An 18,192-nucleotide genomic window follows, 5' to 3' on the forward strand; every position below is an offset into this window, starting at 1 on the left:
GCATCTGATAGAATGACATGAAAATAAAGTTTTGAAGCGTTAGAAGAGTTTATATTTAGAATAGAGTGAGTATCGGAAAATTTGGAAGTGGGTGATGCTCTAACCTAAATTGGCTGTCCAGTTTTTTATTGTGATATTTTGAAATGCACTCCTATTCTATTTATTACTTTGTTACTAGATACATTCTATTTTAAACTTCTTCAAATTGGCAGCAATTCCAAAAAATCTAGCATCAGTCGGATTTAGTTCTAACTTCTAACAATTGGTATTGTATTGGATTTTGGACTATTTTAGAGGTTTTTATTAAAAAGTCTGATTGCTATCGCATTCGACACAAAGCGTCATAGTGTGAAAGTAATAAAGAAATGTGTTTCACATATTGGAATGTAATTATTGGCGATATACATCAAACATCACACATGACGTCCGCAGTAATGGCTTTTTAATTTGACCGACGTTAATCAGTCCATATGATCAGACCACAGATAATTAATAAAAGTTTTATCGCACTGCAATAATCGACATGCTCGATTATTGCATCCATTGATTGTTATGTTTTTTTTTTAATAAATAATAATTAATATTGGACTACATCACATACATTACTCTGATCCCAATGTAAGTAGCTAAAGCACTTGTGTTATGGAAAATCAGAAGCAACGACGGTACCACAAACACCCAGGCCCAAGACAACATAGAAAATTAATGAACTTTTTCTACATCGACTCGGAGTGGCGTACCCATGAAAACCGGTGTACACACTACTCGACCATGGAGGTCGTCATTTTTAATTTAAATAAAATTCAACTACACTTTCATGAAGACAAACTATGAATTATAATTTTACAAGATTCATAAAACGTAAACTAACTGCTGATCCTGAATGTATACCACGTAGCTCAAATCTCCTTAAATTAAATATGTGCTCCTTATATAGAAGAACACATCTTTCTTAACTAGTATAACGATGTCTAAAGTTTGCTTAAAATGATTTTAATAAGTTTAACTTAAGATCATCATGTCATTTACATGTAAGGACATTGATAAGATTAAAATGAAGAGTTATCCCAGAAATAAAATTATTATTACACAAGATATGCTCGTGATAAACTTAGAAAATAATAGTTTGTTAATTTCAACGTTAAGATTAAAGTTGTCACTGCGTGCACAGATACAAAAATCATAATATATAATTATACGCTATATTGTCAGCAGAAGTCATAATTCACTGCATCTGTTCATCTGCCTTCTTTTTCTAATTACTTTAGTAATTACAAAACCAATGATATTCAAAACATCAAGGAATATATTAACAGCGACGTAAATGAGGTCTCAAGTGTTGCTAAGATTAAATTTCAAGTAGATCATTATGAGAAATAGCGTGACATTGAATGAAACATTAATATTTCTTGAGTTTCTTAGCCAAAAGCCGTAGCTTCTGTAAGCATATAAAATTCATGGAGTGCACTTGACAGCCTCTTATCATGTCTTAGCAACTGTCGAGACTAAAAATGGACTAGACACCTACCTACTCATAGGTCTGTTTGGATGAACACTGGGCATCCGTGTTTTCTTGCATGACGCAATATTATTTAAAATATAAAGAAGTAAATGATATGATTTTTATGAAACAAGTTATTTTAGTTTAATTTACGCAAGTAATAAAATCTAATTTTAACAATATTTAAGTGATGTTACCAATGAAATTAAGCTGAAGTTATTATGTCTTCTATTTTCATATGTCAAGTTGTAGAGTTTATTTGTTTTTAATGGGCTAATTTAAAAATCTACCTACCAGTTTAAAATAAAAACTAGCCCATTGATTGATTAAGGTTACAAACTATATAACATCACGCTATGAGGCAACAGGCATAATCATTTAGTGAAGGAAAATGTCGTAAGGAAACACGCACGTAGCTGATGAGAATCTGCCACGTGTATCCAAAACCACATTGGAGCAGCGTATTAGAAACAAATTCAAAACCTTCTCTCGTGACTCAAGTATCAAAAGTTTAATCTGGTATTATGTTTGATTCCTTTTATCAAATAAAGTACTTACCTATTGTAAGTGAAAGAGAAAGGTCCTTTGAGTGGGCAATCGACGGGTTCCGCGTTCTCTCTGAACATGGAATATAACAGGGCATCTCCGTTGATAAGGGAACACAAGTGTGGTAGTGCATCTCGACGGTGACAGAAAGCTGGAACACAAAAGATATACATACATAAAAAAAAAACAGTGCCTCGTCTTCTATATATATGTCGTATAATCATCAATTCTAACTTACTCTCTTTATATTGCAGAACATTTATATGTTTCTCATGCATCACAACGCAGCGGTAGCACCCTTTTCTAAAACGAGAAATTAAATCCAATTAGTTTGATGAATACGATAAGAAATTTATTTTTAACGTACGTATTGTTTTCAGTTATGCAACAGATTCGAATGAATCCATTTAAGACAATTGCCAAACGGTAACCGAACGCGCAATACGAGTCTAATGTAAAATGACAAAAGTGATAAATGTCCCCGGCCCAGATTTTATCGAAAGACACTCGTAGAAATGTTCAGCAGCTCGACAATGACAATCTCGGATCGCATAATTCTAAGATTAAAATTATTGCCTCATTCTCCTCCGAATTTCATAGAATATCTTGAAACGAGACTGAAATGAGGTGAGCGAATGAAAACGTCTTTGATGCCAGTTGGGGTGATATTCGACGTAATATAGAAATTGCCATATTATCAAGTTGTGTCATTAAAACTTAGGGTTTCGTGGATTCAAATGATCTCGTGGCGGGAAGTTGTAAAATCATTTACTTATCTACGATAAAACTATTACGCGGTTTGGTTTGTTATTATGATATTTATCAGAGTGGCTCCCATTTTTAATGAGAATACATTTTTGGCAATTATTCCTACTACAATATGGATTATAATAAAATGGTCGGTAAAACTCATTTATAATTCAGACGAACAAATAGAATTTTATTCCGGGAAATAAAATATATTTAAAAAAAATACGTAATAAAAATTCGCAGTCACTAACCGTATAAATCGAAGTGTAATTTAGAATGAAAACGCAGATCTATATCTAGATCTATATCTAGAAACGCTAGGTTAGTTTTAGATCAAAATTAAAATAAATGTAATGCAAGAGTTTCGTTCAAAGCAGTTTTCTTGCAATAATTTGACATTATGTAAGTCTTTATGCTGTCTGTCAATGCTGAAATACCGAAAATAAATTATGAACAGTGATTTTGTTTCGAAAAATAAATGAGCCAGTGTACCTATGAGTACACTGGCACTAGGGTCAAAGGTCATACCTTGGTAGTGCATGGAATGATTAATATTTTACACCTTATCAGTACTGAAAATCACTCTTAAGGCCGCACAAGGAGTTAATTGCCCAAAAAACCATGCTACCTTATAACTTTAATTTTGAAAGATACTTACTCATCAACTATAAGAAATTTGTCGCCCTCAGATGAGAGGCACCGGCCCTTGTTAGAAAGCATGGCCCCGTCGATCATGATCGGCTGGATGACGCCTGATTGGAACCACTTGCCCTGCCATCGTGTCGGGAACGCGCAGCCTGCGAATAAAGTAACATTTTGTAGACAAACTGACTTATTCTGGTATATTAGTAAACTTAACTACATAGGAAAATTACATAATTAATTACATATTTAAACAGCGAACTTAATTTTAATATTTTATACCTTCTCTTCTCCTCAACGGGAGAGGAGGTCTTAGCCTAGCAGTGGGATATTACAGGCTGTTAATGCATTCCTTTCAAGCGAACCTTTAAGATAATGAGAGAAAAATTTACCAAAAGACAATAGCGCAGTGCAATCGTATCTTAGGTTATTAAAGAACTTCATATCATCACCTGACTCCGAGTTGAACAGTAACCTGAAGACTGAATGACTTGTTCAAGCCAAAATAGAGGCAATAAAAATACATATTTAATTCGTTAAGGTACTCCAGTTACTAATCAATATAAAATGAAGTAGATCCATAAAGTTTTATTTACAAATACATTAGTGAAATTAATTAAAATTAACGCGAACAAGCATTGGCTACGATAAGTTTAGAAATACACGACCTATATACGGGCAGAATTTCTAGGCTTTAAAATGGTTTTAATGTAATGAAATTATGAAAAAAACCTACTTTGGCTTCAGTTCTTAAGCACTGATTAGCAAGTTGCAACGTGAAATTTTATTCTATCAATCTTTTATTTCTCGGCTGATCCGAAATTAATGGGATATGTGGAAACAAGCGATAATATTATAAGAAGCTGCTATGCATTACATGCATATTGTACGGTTACATAAAGGAATCTAATAACCTTAACTAATTTAAGACACCTATATGGGTCGTCCCATATATTGGTTGACCAGAAGCATGACGGTGTAACATGGACCGAATCTGGTTATGCCTACTTTGATATACATACAATAACTATTTAAAATAAGTAACAGCTTCTAATTATTCTGCTGAGAAATAATCTTATTTTACATCGATGTGAAATGTCGTCTTGATAAAATTTGAAAACGGAAATTTATTTGATATATATTTGAACTCGTGATGAGTTTCGAAGTGTTTGAACAACTTTAATTGATTAGAATAAATAATCAAAAATTAATAAATAAACTCGCATACCACGACAATGAATAAATAGGTTAATTTGAATGTTAATAGGAATATTGTAAACCTATTGCCGTCAGACCGACGGTCCGTTTACCGCACAATGCGCGCCCGATTGCCCCTTACAGCCGGATGAATGGAAATGACTCCGACGATGCTAACTATCTAACTAGGACAATTGGGTATCAATTGCATGTTCCCGTTTCTTAAAAACTTATACAATTTTTTAATTAAAGACTTATGAATAATTGTGAAGCTGTTTATGTAAAAGGAAATCATAACACCCGTATTTGGAAACGTTCTATCGCGGTTTGATAGTTATAAAATGTTTTGTCTTCTTCTTTTGACTATTAAATTAAACATAGTAGAAAGAGACATTTTAGTATGGAACTATTTACAACTTTTATTAAGTTAGTCTTTATGATGTTGCGAAAAACATCCTTATTTTACTGGAAAATATCCTTAAAAGAAAATAATATGGTTTGATAATGAGTTGCATTTGGGGTATTAGATTAAAAAAACGTGGTCAGACTTTATTCAAGTAGATTACCACAATAGAATCCTTAATTACTGCATAATGCACTGGATTACTGAATGCAGATGCAGGTTTTATGGTCAAATTGTTAATTTTTATGGGCATACCATGCTTGACAAAAATATCTAGTACCTATATAAGTTTATAGTAGGTATGTGTGATTTTTTTGTTCACGAATTAAGTATTTATTGTATCTATTTTTAAACCAGGTCTATTTATTGGCTATTCAAGGATCGATAGTAACTATACGAAGATCAGAGCCGTCTCCAGCATAGCTTGAACACATTAATAGCATGTACACATAATTTGCCATAGTCAGACCTTAAGTATAATTTTAAAATAAACGGTGGGAAAATTCTTATGAATCTGATTTGTTGTACAATCTTTTGGCTATAGTATATATATTTCTATCATGAAGTGCACGTCTATAGCTTTCTACTTTTAATATCGGCTATCCTCACTAGCCTTTTGATAAATATATTAGTTATTTCTTACAAATATGGCAATTTCGAAGATATACATAACAGTCAACGTGAGCACAAACGTGTGAAAGAAATTGTTGGTTCATCGGGGCCCTTACAGGATGGGGGCCCTGGGCATGTGCCCCGTGTAATGGTACAGACAGACACGGTAAAGACGGTAATGATGAAGATACATTAGAACATTAAAAATGCTTTAAAGTTGTTTATTTAAAAACAAATACAGATGCCTACGATAGATATCTAATTAAAAAATATATAAATAAAATCGAAACAACTGAGTAAATAAAATGTGTATTTTAAAGAAGTTCAGACATTCCGACACAGGACGGTGGCGAGTGTTATTTGCGTTTGATATGTCAAAAATTCGTTATAATATGTGTAGCTTGATTGTGGTGATGTAAAACATTGTGAGGAAACCTTGCATGTTTTGGAAGAGTTATCTCTATAAAAAATGATTTTCAATAACGTGTGGTCGACATTGAGTAGAACCTTTTATATAATGTGGATGAATTGCGCCTGAAGTAATGTTTTTTTCATTAAGGAAGTAATTCGTGTAGTCTAATTTGAGAACTTTCTGGTGACAAAAAAATTGAATTTCCTCTAAAGTGGAGATATTAAGACTTGATGTTACAAAAATAATCAAATCTGTTGGATTTTATGTTTTAACGTGAAATATTTAAAAACCAAAAAGGGAAAATAGGTAACAAAAAATGTCCCATTAGTTTAGTCATAGTAGTGTGTTTTACTGTGGGGTACACCTAAACCCATCACAGTTCCTTATCATTTTTACACTGCATGTAAAGGATTTGGCAGACTTTTACGGAAGGCCTGGCTCACTATGATCCTTGCTGTTGTATATATTGGTGAGTTCCCACTAAAGGGGCTGTGTAATCGATTTATGATGCTTATCTATAAGCTAAACCAAGTTACTTGACTTGCGATAGATGGTGTGGTATTCTAATATGGCGCGGATCATCACTATTTTGATAGCTATGGGAACCATTGTTTAAATGTGCCATATTGTGATTTGTTAACATAGTACTATTATAGCAAGAAACATTTTTTTAAAAGCGGTAGTTCTTTTCGCAGTCACTGATTTTCATTTAGTTTCATACGTATACTGCAGAAGTTTTGCTGCATTTTATGTGAAACTATTTAAAGTTTAAATGGCTGTTGTATTCCTTATTTAATTAAATTAATTTTGTACGAACTAGAACAAGGAGTGCTATAATGATTTGGTTTCTATAATTAGGCTGAAAATTTCTAAAATTGTATTTTCAGCGTAAGATCTATTTTATTTTATCGTCTGAGATATATATGTATTTTTAATATACATTAAATATTGAAATGCGTCCTATTTTGTCTGAGACTTTGTCAAATATTATAGATTAGCGATTAGCCCTGGCTTCACACGGGTTCAATTTATTAATAAACATTATGATATGAAACACCCTATATATCCCCATAGTACTACGAATAATGTAGTTTTCTGTTGAGTTTTGTTTTTAGAATTGGGTCGTTAGTTCCGGAGATTATCACACAAACATACATTTGAACAAATTTTAAGTTTTTTTAATTTTATAAATGCGAAAGTAACTTCGAACCGAAATGATTATGTTTGGTTTGAAGCAAGCTTGAACTCCAAGGAAGCAGTATAGGGACATAGGACATTTTTTATGCCTAACACCTGACGAATAACTTTTAAAACGCGAGCGAAGCTGCGGGCGATAACTAGTAATCTATAATTATAGAATCGTCCGAATTCACTAAGAAGTTTTAAAAATTACAATTTTTTTATTTTTATTTTTATGGTATCGGTAGGCGGACGTGCAAATGGGCCACCCGATGGCGATGGCTCACTCACCCTTCAAACCGGAACACAACAATACTGAGTGCTGCTGTTTGGCGGTAGAATATCTGATGAGTGGGTGGTACCTACCCAGACGGGCTTGCACAAAGCCCTATCACCAAGTAAAATAAAATATAACAGTATAACAATAAAAGGGAACATTTAAGGGGCATCTTTGTGGGAATTAAGGACGAAGTCGGGACTCCATAGTGATATAGTTAACCAAGATCTATACCTTTAATAGCAACATTGTACAGTGATTACCGTCAGACCGACATGACGATTACCGCACAATGCATGTTCAATTCTCCCTGGCGACTGAATGGAATGCTGACGTGGCTATTGAATGGTTTAATATCAATTACTCGATACGGTATCTGTTTAGACATGTTAGAACTTTACACATTAGGTTAATACATATACATATGTATGCTATATTGATATTTTTCAAGTTTTTGATTAAATATTTTTTAATTTATATTGTTTTTGATTAGAGCCGAGATCGTCCAGTGGTTAGAACGCGAACCTTAACCGATGATTGTGGGTAATATTGTATATATTTAAATATCATAGGTGAAATAGAAATAACAAAAATATTTTATATACATATATGTAGTCTACTACATGTGTTGTTGGTTAATGTGTGCCCTACACGTACATACAGACGCAGTGCATTGTCTATGGAGGGGTTGTTTAAAGCCTTTTACTATTCCTATATTTTCTGTAAATCGTCTCTCCTACAATCGACAAGACCCGACCATAAACTCAGTATCTATTTTTTCAGACTGTTAAGTTATATACGTATGTTACTTAAACTTTCTTAAATAAAGAACCGAAGTACGACGCACCAATATTAATAGACTTCTGCGAATATTATTAAAATCGTCTACATTTAAACAAAAAGTAAGCTAAAAATCTGTATTAGATATGTATAACGCACAAAACGTCACTCCCCAAGTTACTCTCGAGGTGTAAATGGCCTTCTCCGGTTACGAAACTATCTCCATACTAAATTTCATCTAAATCGGTTCAGCTGTGTAAGCCTGATGAGTTAACCGACAGTTACTTTCGCATCCATATGTTTTTCGATGATAAAACAAAGCTCGTGAAAACGGCTGTGATCTATGATGGTTTAGTTAACTATGAAACTAAATTTAATGAGCTCAGACTATCGTAAACGTATTATACATAAGACTGGAAATAAAAATAGCATTTAAACTATAAATTTATCCTACTTAATTATAATTATTGACATTCAGAAATGTTGTTAATTGGTACAAAATAAATAATGACGTTGCATAAATAATTTATATGTAATTGTAGCAAGAATTATATACTATAACATAAAGTTGAATAAAGTATGATGATATAGGATTTCATAACAATATATTACAATAGTAATATATTATTTTCGATGCAATTGTAATTATTTTTCTATAATTATAAATAGTGCAAAAGTTAACTGTGTTTAAAAAATACGTTAAACGAAACATCCGTGACGTTATGTGCAAATAGATGCTGAAGGTATGTTTACATATACATTCAGACACATTTTTTTTTGGCGCGCCTTTGTTTTGTTTCGACTAGTATGCCGTGACGGCAAACGGCGTGACTCGTTTTTTATGATTCTGTATTACTATTAATATGCATATTTATTATTATAATGATATTCTATGTTATTTATCAAAATAAACATTTTATCATTTACGCCGAAGACAACATATTTCTCTATTAATAACATAATTATAGTTGTTTATTGCTAAGAAAAACATAGTATATTATTTGAGGTTGGAAATGATTTCGTGCAGTTTTCTGGCTACATATACTTCTCAAGAAAAACATTTTTAGATTAATATAAAAAGTGTATTTGTTTTACTTTTAAATAAGCCGCGACTATAAGTGACGGTGGTCAGTGTTCAGAACATTTGGAACACAATTTAGTAGGTTGCTTATCAAAAAAAAACAGCCAATAATTTTCAATATGTACGATGTATTCTACACAAAATGGTACCTATACGTATTGTACTTATAAACGAATTGTTAACTTTAAAGTTCAAACAGAAGCGGTTTTAAATTTAATAAAGTCAGACACGCCTCAAACCAAAAGCTCGTGAGTTAAAACTTACATTAGATTACTGATAACGACGTTATTGTGTTTACAAACGCGAACAGTAAAAACCGACTAAATTAAAAATGTAATGGTTACATACAGACATATATTATGTAGAAAATATTTAATTTGGTGGCGTAATGTTAATTACTTAATTTTTGTAGTCAGGTAAACTTGTTGATTTATTCGTACTAGTGTTGGCCCAGTCGTTGATATTCAACCATAATTATTATGGACAATTTGTGGAAACCATACGTGAATTTGCATGTTCATGTTTATTATTATATTATTTTTGAATTATTATATAATTTTTATCTTCAAAAGCTAGAGACAAAAAATTCTATTGATTACTATAGGAGAATAAGGTACTGAACTGTTTTGACTTCACTTGTACAGCCTGTAAATTTCCCACTGCTGGGCTAAGGCCTCCTCTACCTTTGAGGAGAAGGTTAGGAGCATATTCCATTACGCTGCTCCAATGCGGGTCGGGGGATTCACATGTGGCACTATTTCGTTGAAATTAGACACTTGCAGGTTTCCTCACGATGTTTTTCCTTAACCGCCGAGAACGAGATGAATTATAAAGACAAATTAAGTACGTGAAAAATTCAACGGTCCTTGCCTGGGTTTGAACCCGCAATCATCGGTACTCGGCTCTCGGTTTTGACAATGCTTACTTATATATACATTTGTTTTCGTCCGCGTGTTGGACATTCATAGGTTTTAGGTGTAAAGCCTGTGTCTTTCCTTGGGGTCAAGCTTGCTTCATATCAAATTTCAAGGTAATGATCTAATTCTTATATATTTATTTGATATATTTCTTACGGCTTAGTAAACGCAAGCGCTGTTAGCGCACTAAAGCTGCTTTTTACGGCTCGATATAGATTAACTACTTTACTAAAACAAAAATGTATTATAATCATAAATATTTCAAAGGAATAATAAACATTCTGTCTTTGAATATTTTTCGCTTTTTTTAGTAGGTAGTTAAGGTTGAAATGTCCATGCAGGCTTTATACTAAGTTTTTTTTTGTAAAACTATGTATGTTTATTGTTTGCCTTATTTTACAATCAGTACTGTATTATAGCAAATAAAAAACACTTGGAGCTTTCGAGATTGTGGTTTGACAGTGGTGTGATTGTAATTGTAGCGGTGTATGGTGGTTTCGAGAAATGTGAAAATAGTTAAATAGGTAGATATAAAAAATAAGCTACAGAGTGTAAACATTTTCTGCTAACCTATACACTTCCTATTTCACGACATTATTGACTTTATACTTTATTTTTATGAAATAGGTAGACAGACGAACAATGCCTGATGGTAAGGGGTCACTACCGCCCACAGACATTGGCGCTGTAAGAAATATTAACCATTCCTTACATCGCCAACAATGGGAATTAAAATGTTATGGCCAACAATACTAAGTATTACTGTTTAGCAGCAGAATATATGATCAGTTGGTGGCCAGCAAGTAGAGTACTCTTTCACTAGAATATGATCAGTTGTTCCAGAAAAACAGATATCTTTACTAAAACAAATAAATTCTACCGAACTTTAGACTTGTGCATACTTTTTCGCAGTAAAAGGTAACATGAAAGAATCGTACACAAGTTCTTATAAGAAAAGAATACGGAAATATTTTTCGTAGAAAACTCTAAGGGCTTTGTTACGTCAAAGAAATCCAATATGGAAGACGGTAGACGTAAATTTGTAAATCCAGTAATTTGTTTTATCTTTTTAATTTATTTTAAAAAATATTTGACTTAAATTCGGGCTAGGTGTGCTTTTCAAAATTACTCATTAAATATAAATTATTTTAAAATGCATGAAATATGTGTGAGGTATAGGGCGCGGGGGGGGGGGGGGTGTTGTTTTTCTTGTACAGGAGTTTAAATTTTTTCGGGATAAAAAGTAACTTGTGTGTATAAGAGATTATAATCTATCTCTGTGACAAATTTCATTCAAATCCGTTCAGCCGTTCTAGCGTGATTGAATTCCAAACATAAATCCCAAACATACGCTATAATTTATAATATTTGAAAGATTTGATTTTTTATGTGATAGCTGGCAAACGAGCAGGAGGCTCACCTAATGAAAAGTAACTACCACCACCCATGGACATCTGCAATACCGGGGGGTTTGCAGGTGCGTTGCCGACCTTTAAGAAAGGAGTACGCTCTTTTTTGAAGGTTCCCAAGTATCGGTTCGGAAAAAGCGCCGGCGAATGCTGGTTCCACAGAGTGGTTGTGCGAGGCAGAAAATGTCTTAAAAATCGCGATGTTGTGGATTTTCGGACACCTACTATTCACGAATTTTAAGTCAGAGCATGCACCGTCGACAACGACCTTGATGCTCCGATCAGCCAAAAAGCTGTTAATCCAATTACATAATTTCGCGGGAAGCCCATAGGGAGGAAAAAATTATAACAACGAAGATGATGATAACGATTACAAAACTATATTTCATCTCATTTTTAAATCGCTCTGCTTGTTGGACTTTTAAAAGAAATAATAAATTATTTACTTATCTATCTATTGTACGTATTGTATTGTAAGGATTTATAATGTTAAGTAATAAACAATACTGTGTTCGCTCAGTGTGTAAAAATGTGTGATGAGTTATACGTCATCGGCGTTGAATAAAAATATCATTGGAAATCCTGCACGAGTTGCCGGATATTATAACGCAAATGTTTTCCCACCAACCTGCATTGTAGTAGATACATGGATTGAGCTCCAAATCTTAAGAGAAAAGGAGGCCTTTGTCCATTATGAGAAAATTTATAAGCAACATAAATAACATCATAACTTTATTAATCACGGAAAAACACCCCCATAATATATCTTAAAGAGGTGAGTTAGCGTTTATTTTTTTTAAGCTTTAATTTATTACTAAAATTTAATTAAATAAAATATTACATTTAAGAAAACACATTCGAGTTTAAACAGAAAGCGGTTATAAAATATATCCCCGACATGATTATGTTTACTTCCATAAAAACTTTTCATTTTATATAATCCGGGTTTATTGTTTGGGTCTGTATTACTTCGGAAAGGCCGTTGGCGCTTGCAGTATATTTTATCTAGTTAACTTGGAACATCGCCAAGGCAAGTTGAATTTCGCTAACTAGAAAAGAATTAGATTTTTTAATAAAACATAAGTTTTTAATATAAATACTGATAAGGCGCTGCAAATTATATAATATAGCGAGGACTTGAATCTAATTATTATTCATGTATTTTTGAAACAAAAAAATGTTTATGGAAGTCCTACAGCCATTTTCATTAAATCATAAGAAATAAATTCTTTTAATTACTCATTATTTTACAATTAACTATTAGCTAGTTCTTCAATACATAATTATGCAAAAATTAAAATGATTTAATTTTTTTACTATTATTTAACGAATTATTTATATAAAGAAGTAAATAAAAGAAGCAGTCTGTTAATGTTCTCCCATTGTTGGACAACTTCTATACCTTTTGAGGATATGTTTGAAGCTTACCACCACGCTGCTCCAATGCGGATTTGTGGATACACGTCCATCCGCCACCTGCAGGTTACCTCACGATGTGTTCCTTCACCGCCGAGCACGAGATGAATTATAATACACCTTATTACATACCGAACGAAGCAAATGAATTAACTATATTAATGTTATTAACTGTAATTATATGTATGTATAATATAATCATAATTGAAAAAACTTATTTTACAACATTAATCAAACATTAAGCAACTGATTTTACTGAGGAGAACGTCACGTAACACGTATTATTATTATCTATTAGTTCTCTATTTATAAATTATCATTATGTAAAAATACAACTATGAGTAGCAGGACCTTTGTATCTTGGAGGTAACTAATGAACTGCAACCCAATTCAAATTATACCTTTATATATAATTTTTAATTTTAATGATCGATAAAAACTGTTAACGTTGCTCCGTGATTAGCATAGAATAGCAGCTGCTCGTATCAGCGTACTTTATTGATTTTTTGCATTTACTTTTAAACACCATTTCTTAGTGATCGACGGAGTTATGTAACAAACTTCGGAGCTAAGTCGAGGATAAGCCAACGAAAGGTTTATTAACCTACCTACAAATTTGTAGGTAGAGAATTGAGTCAAGTTGTATTCCATAATCATTGTGTCTTTTCATGTCTTTGTTTGCGTCGTGTTTGAATATTGATGTAGTGAAATGTCGAGACGGTATGAATGACGAAACAACTTGCTAAAGGCTTACTGTAATCAGCAGACAACAAAAAGTCATCTCGTTTTAAAAGTGTCCCAATTCAGCATTTTTTTTTTTATAATATCGGTACGTGAAATTTTAACCATTCGTTACATTGCAAATGTGATGCCTTGGAAACTAAGATGTTAATTCCCTTGTGCCTGTACAACCCTGCTAAGTATTATTTCTAGCCGGTAGAATGTATAGTAGTGGTTGGTACCCAAGCGGGTTTGCGCAAAGCGCTAACAGTAAGTAACAATTTATAACTACTCTTAATCAATTTATATCCTAATATAAAAAGTATTCAATTGTAGTTCTAATAAATCTGATAGAATAAATGATATCATTCGTCAAAATCACTAAGTTTATAAAGCATTTGAAGCATAGGTAAAGGTAGCTTTAACACAATTTTGACTATCTCCTGTGAACTTAATTTTCCTGAGGAAGTCTTGGTTCACCTTTTCAAGATGCGGTATTAATTCTCATAACGGTTGCGTTTTAATTCCTTATAATATAATTCTCCTAGGTATGTACGATGTACGTCAGAGACCGTTTCTATATATTTAATCTTTAGATATAAACGTATTAAAGTGATTTCGGGTGTGACAATAGTTTTTAATAATTTCCCAAGAAGTAAAGCGTATGTTAAGCCAGGATTTAAGTTCACCCATGCTGAGTTTTGTTTTACTTAAGTTTAAGTCCAATAAGCCAGTTCTGAAAGATACTTAAAGAGATGTCTTAATAGAAAATATATTCAAAATAGACTTTTTCAATCTTTATTTAATTTATTATTCGAGATAAAGATTGTCATAAAATTTCTTTCTCAGTATGACATATAAACGTTAATTCTATTTAGATAATTAAAAAAAAAATCATTCACTATGTTTTTGAATGCAAGCCAGCACTTGATAGGCTTTTAGAGATGTTACCGCATTGCCAACTGCATAGGTAAATTAGGTTAGAATACATACGTACCGTGTATCATAAAAGGTGGCCCATTTTTGAATTTATGTCGAGAACTCGCGCTGCAACTTATACGTCCTCCGAGAGATTAATTCATCTTGAATCCTTTCGGTTATGAAATATTTTAAGCGTGTACCGTAAACATTTTTTTTGTATATAATTAAGAATGCAGCCGAGCAATTGGGCCTGTTGGTCACCTCAAACATACCCTGGCACTGTAGGAAATATAAATCATTTTTTAAACCTCCAAAGTAACACCACAGGCTCTATAAAGTTATGTCCCTTGTGCCAGTAATTACACTGGCTCACTCACAATTCAATTCAGAACAAAGATACGATACGATGTCAAAGATGATAATGTGGTACCATCTATAAATACCTAATAATTATTTGTATATATAACTTATTTAAAAATATTTAATTTAAACAAGGGACTTATATATAAAGCAAAATTAAAAATAAATACTGTACAAATCTAGACCGCTCGGAATGGTGGCAATAATGCCAGCAGCATTTTCTCGTTGAATCGCAATTTCAATTTCTAGGCGAAAAATGAAGTTTTCCTGTCACCAGTTGAGACAATAAGACGGTCTGTTAAATCATTTAGATTTTCTTCCCTTCTTGAAGATAGTATTTCTATACATTATGAGTACATTGCTGTATCATTTGGAAAGATAATTTAAATTTTGGTCTTTATCTACTATTTAAATATATTGTGTAATATGGTTGACTTATATTCAACTCCTAGCAACATTTGGTTGGCATTCGATTTTTAAATTTTGAATTTAAAAATATACAAAAAAAATAATCGGATTAAAAAAAAAGAATAGCAAGGTGGTACGTCATGCCTCGATTTAGAGACATTTTATTTTTTAATGTTATTAAATCGAGAGATAAATTGAAAAAAATAATTAACAGATTGTATTTTTATTTTACAAAATTAAGTTTTGGTGACATCATACAAATATCTATACATCATACAAATTCTATAATAGAATCAGCTATTGTACTAAGGTGATAACAAAAACAAGTAATAAGACATACGCTTCGTCGTCATATTCAAAGGCTGCCTAAAAGGTCTATTAGAGTAATATAGTATGTTAAACTACAACGAGAAATAACCACTTAATAATTTTCACGATTAAGATCATTTGAATTTTTCAATGAGCTGGGTGTGGACCGTTTTACGCAAAAATGTTCTAAACCTTGGTAACACTAATAAAAATTAAAAGAGTAAATAATATAGACAGTGAAAATATCTGTCATGTGAACTTATGCAATATCTTTAAGCTAAAATTCACGACATTACCGAACTGGTTACTATCACAACAGCAAAAAAAAATAGTTTAGTGTCAGTTTATTTGTCACTGGTGTTTCTATGGTTCGCTTATGTAAGATCGCACAAAAGTTTAGCTGAGTTATAGATTCATTTCTTAAAACAGCACAAATCAGGCATCTATAAACGGACACATGAGTAATATTTAAATGATGATTAGTCACAATAATTTAGTATGATTCATTTAAAAATTGTATATGCAAATAACGCACATCTATTGAAGTGAATCAAAGACAATACAAAGATGAAAAAATCAACGGAAACAGGACGTAATATTATGTATATAGAATATATTCATCTATAAATTTATACACGTCAAGAGACGGTCAGTTTAGCGTGGAATTGTAAATAATACTGCTATAAAGGATACGTACGTGAAATCATTTTTAAACGTTCACAGAATAGGGGACACTATTAGCGACATAGGGGCCAATGTTTTTTATTTTTTTGTAATTCATTGTTCATTCGTCTATTTGTATGTGTACAAAACACGAAACCATTAAATCAAAATAAAGATATTCTTAATTATAGTAGGTTTATAAAAGCACTTTCGTCATATTATAGTGTTCAATTAAATTTGAAGCAACCAGCAGCGTTTCGAAAAGTAGATTCTACCGAGAAGAACCGACAAGAAACTCAGTAGTTACTCTTATCCACCATTTTAATTACATAGTATTATATGGGTTGCATTTAATTAAATTCTTTTTTCGCAATTACATGCCATTGTTGTGCTACGCGTGTTGATGGCCAACATAACATCCTCGTGATGATTTACTTCAGTCTTAAACACGAGATGAATTATTAAGATAAATTAAACACATGAGAATTTAGTTGTTTGATCTTCGGTTAAGAGTGTTTTAAGTACTGGGCCATCTCGTCTCTTAACCGTGTATTGGTTTCCCTATGGCGGGGTACGGACATTGGCAGCTATACTATTAAGACGCCTTATTCAATGTTTGTAACATTCAATTACAAAAAGTTAATAAATACCTTTTGTTCGTTTTAGAGAAATGATAAAAAGGAGGGTTTAAAATATGATTTTTGTAGAGAAAAAAAAAAACTATGTTGGAATTAAACAAAGTTGGAAACTGTACGGCCTACATAAACTTTGTATTTTTTTTGGAACGATGTTATTTTACGCGGTTTACAGTAGAGTTAATTGGCAGGAATCGTCATATTAAAAAAAGAATCGTAACGCTCCAGGGGCACTGTCCCTCTCTTTCTCTTTCTTTTATATACAATTTCACTTAAACTTATTTTTGGGTATTGTTTTCATTCAGACGGGATTTTTGATACAAACAATATTTCTTGTCATGTAAGTATTCTCAAACGTTGTAAATTTTTCATTGTGTCTTATTTATTACATAATAGAGCGAAAGCAGAGTCGGTCAACCAGGTGTCCCAGGATTCAGGGCGTCACGGTAGCATACGAAAGCGATCCCGTGGCGCCCGCCGAAAGACGGAGAGTGTACCGCTGGTTTTTTAGTGTACCGGGGCGCACTCGGCGTCCAGGGCACCGGCGGGTCCCACAAACCCCGCACTTCCACGTGGGAGAAACGCGTAACGCATTTTTCCACTGAGAAAAAAAAGTTGTCCCACGATACCTATCATTTTTATTATATTTCCAGACGATGTCGCGAGGGATCCTGGTAGCACAAACAATCCATTAATGAAAAATAAATCCATCGATGGCAAGGCACCATTATTTTGATTTATGACGGCTAATGACCTTCAGTAACGGCAATAGTATATTTTATTCATAATCATTTATTGTTCCGAACTTTTTAATAATCAAAAGAAATCTTTATATTTATTATATAACGTTCGTTACTATATTTTGTCGCCGAAAATTTTAATATTATCATCTTAATTTATTATTTGTCCTATTACACTTTTTTTTTTAATAAAATATTTTATTACTTGTAAAATAATCAATAAAGGTAATTTCTTTAAGTATTCTTGTAATTAATATTTTTTCTCATTTATTTGTAAGCTGTTAACTTGCAATTTTATCTAATTTAAAAACAGG

At 32.4% G+C, this 18,192-nt stretch overlaps 2 protein-coding genes across 4 annotated transcripts in view; both read right to left on the minus strand.

Annotated features, from left to right (window-relative positions):
- The window catches only part of LOC113393362 (cyclic GMP-AMP synthase-like receptor), a 186,452-nt gene that overhangs the window by 113,961 nt on the left and 54,299 nt on the right, over window positions 1-18,192 (minus strand). The window lies entirely within an intron of this gene.
- LOC113393532 (uncharacterized) overlaps window positions 1-18,192 on the minus strand; it is a 125,249-nt gene that overhangs the window by 9,766 nt on the left and 97,291 nt on the right. For 2 of the 3 annotated variants that reach the window (XM_026630474.2, XM_026630472.2), the window contains exons 3-4: window positions 3,456-3,594; window positions 2,060-2,350 (exon numbers count right to left, since the gene is read on the minus strand). In XM_026630474.2, the coding sequence (XP_026486259.2) occupies window positions 2,060-2,350; window positions 3,456-3,594 (430 nt within the window). The remainder of the gene's footprint in view (window positions 1-2,059; window positions 2,351-3,455; window positions 3,595-18,192) is intronic. The other variant, XM_026630475.2, reaches the window with a different exon arrangement.

Source organism: Vanessa tameamea, chromosome 6, assembly GCF_037043105.1.
Source record: "Vanessa tameamea isolate UH-Manoa-2023 chromosome 6, ilVanTame1 primary haplotype, whole genome shotgun sequence".
Lineage (NCBI taxonomy): Eukaryota > Metazoa > Arthropoda > Insecta > Lepidoptera > Nymphalidae > Vanessa > Vanessa tameamea.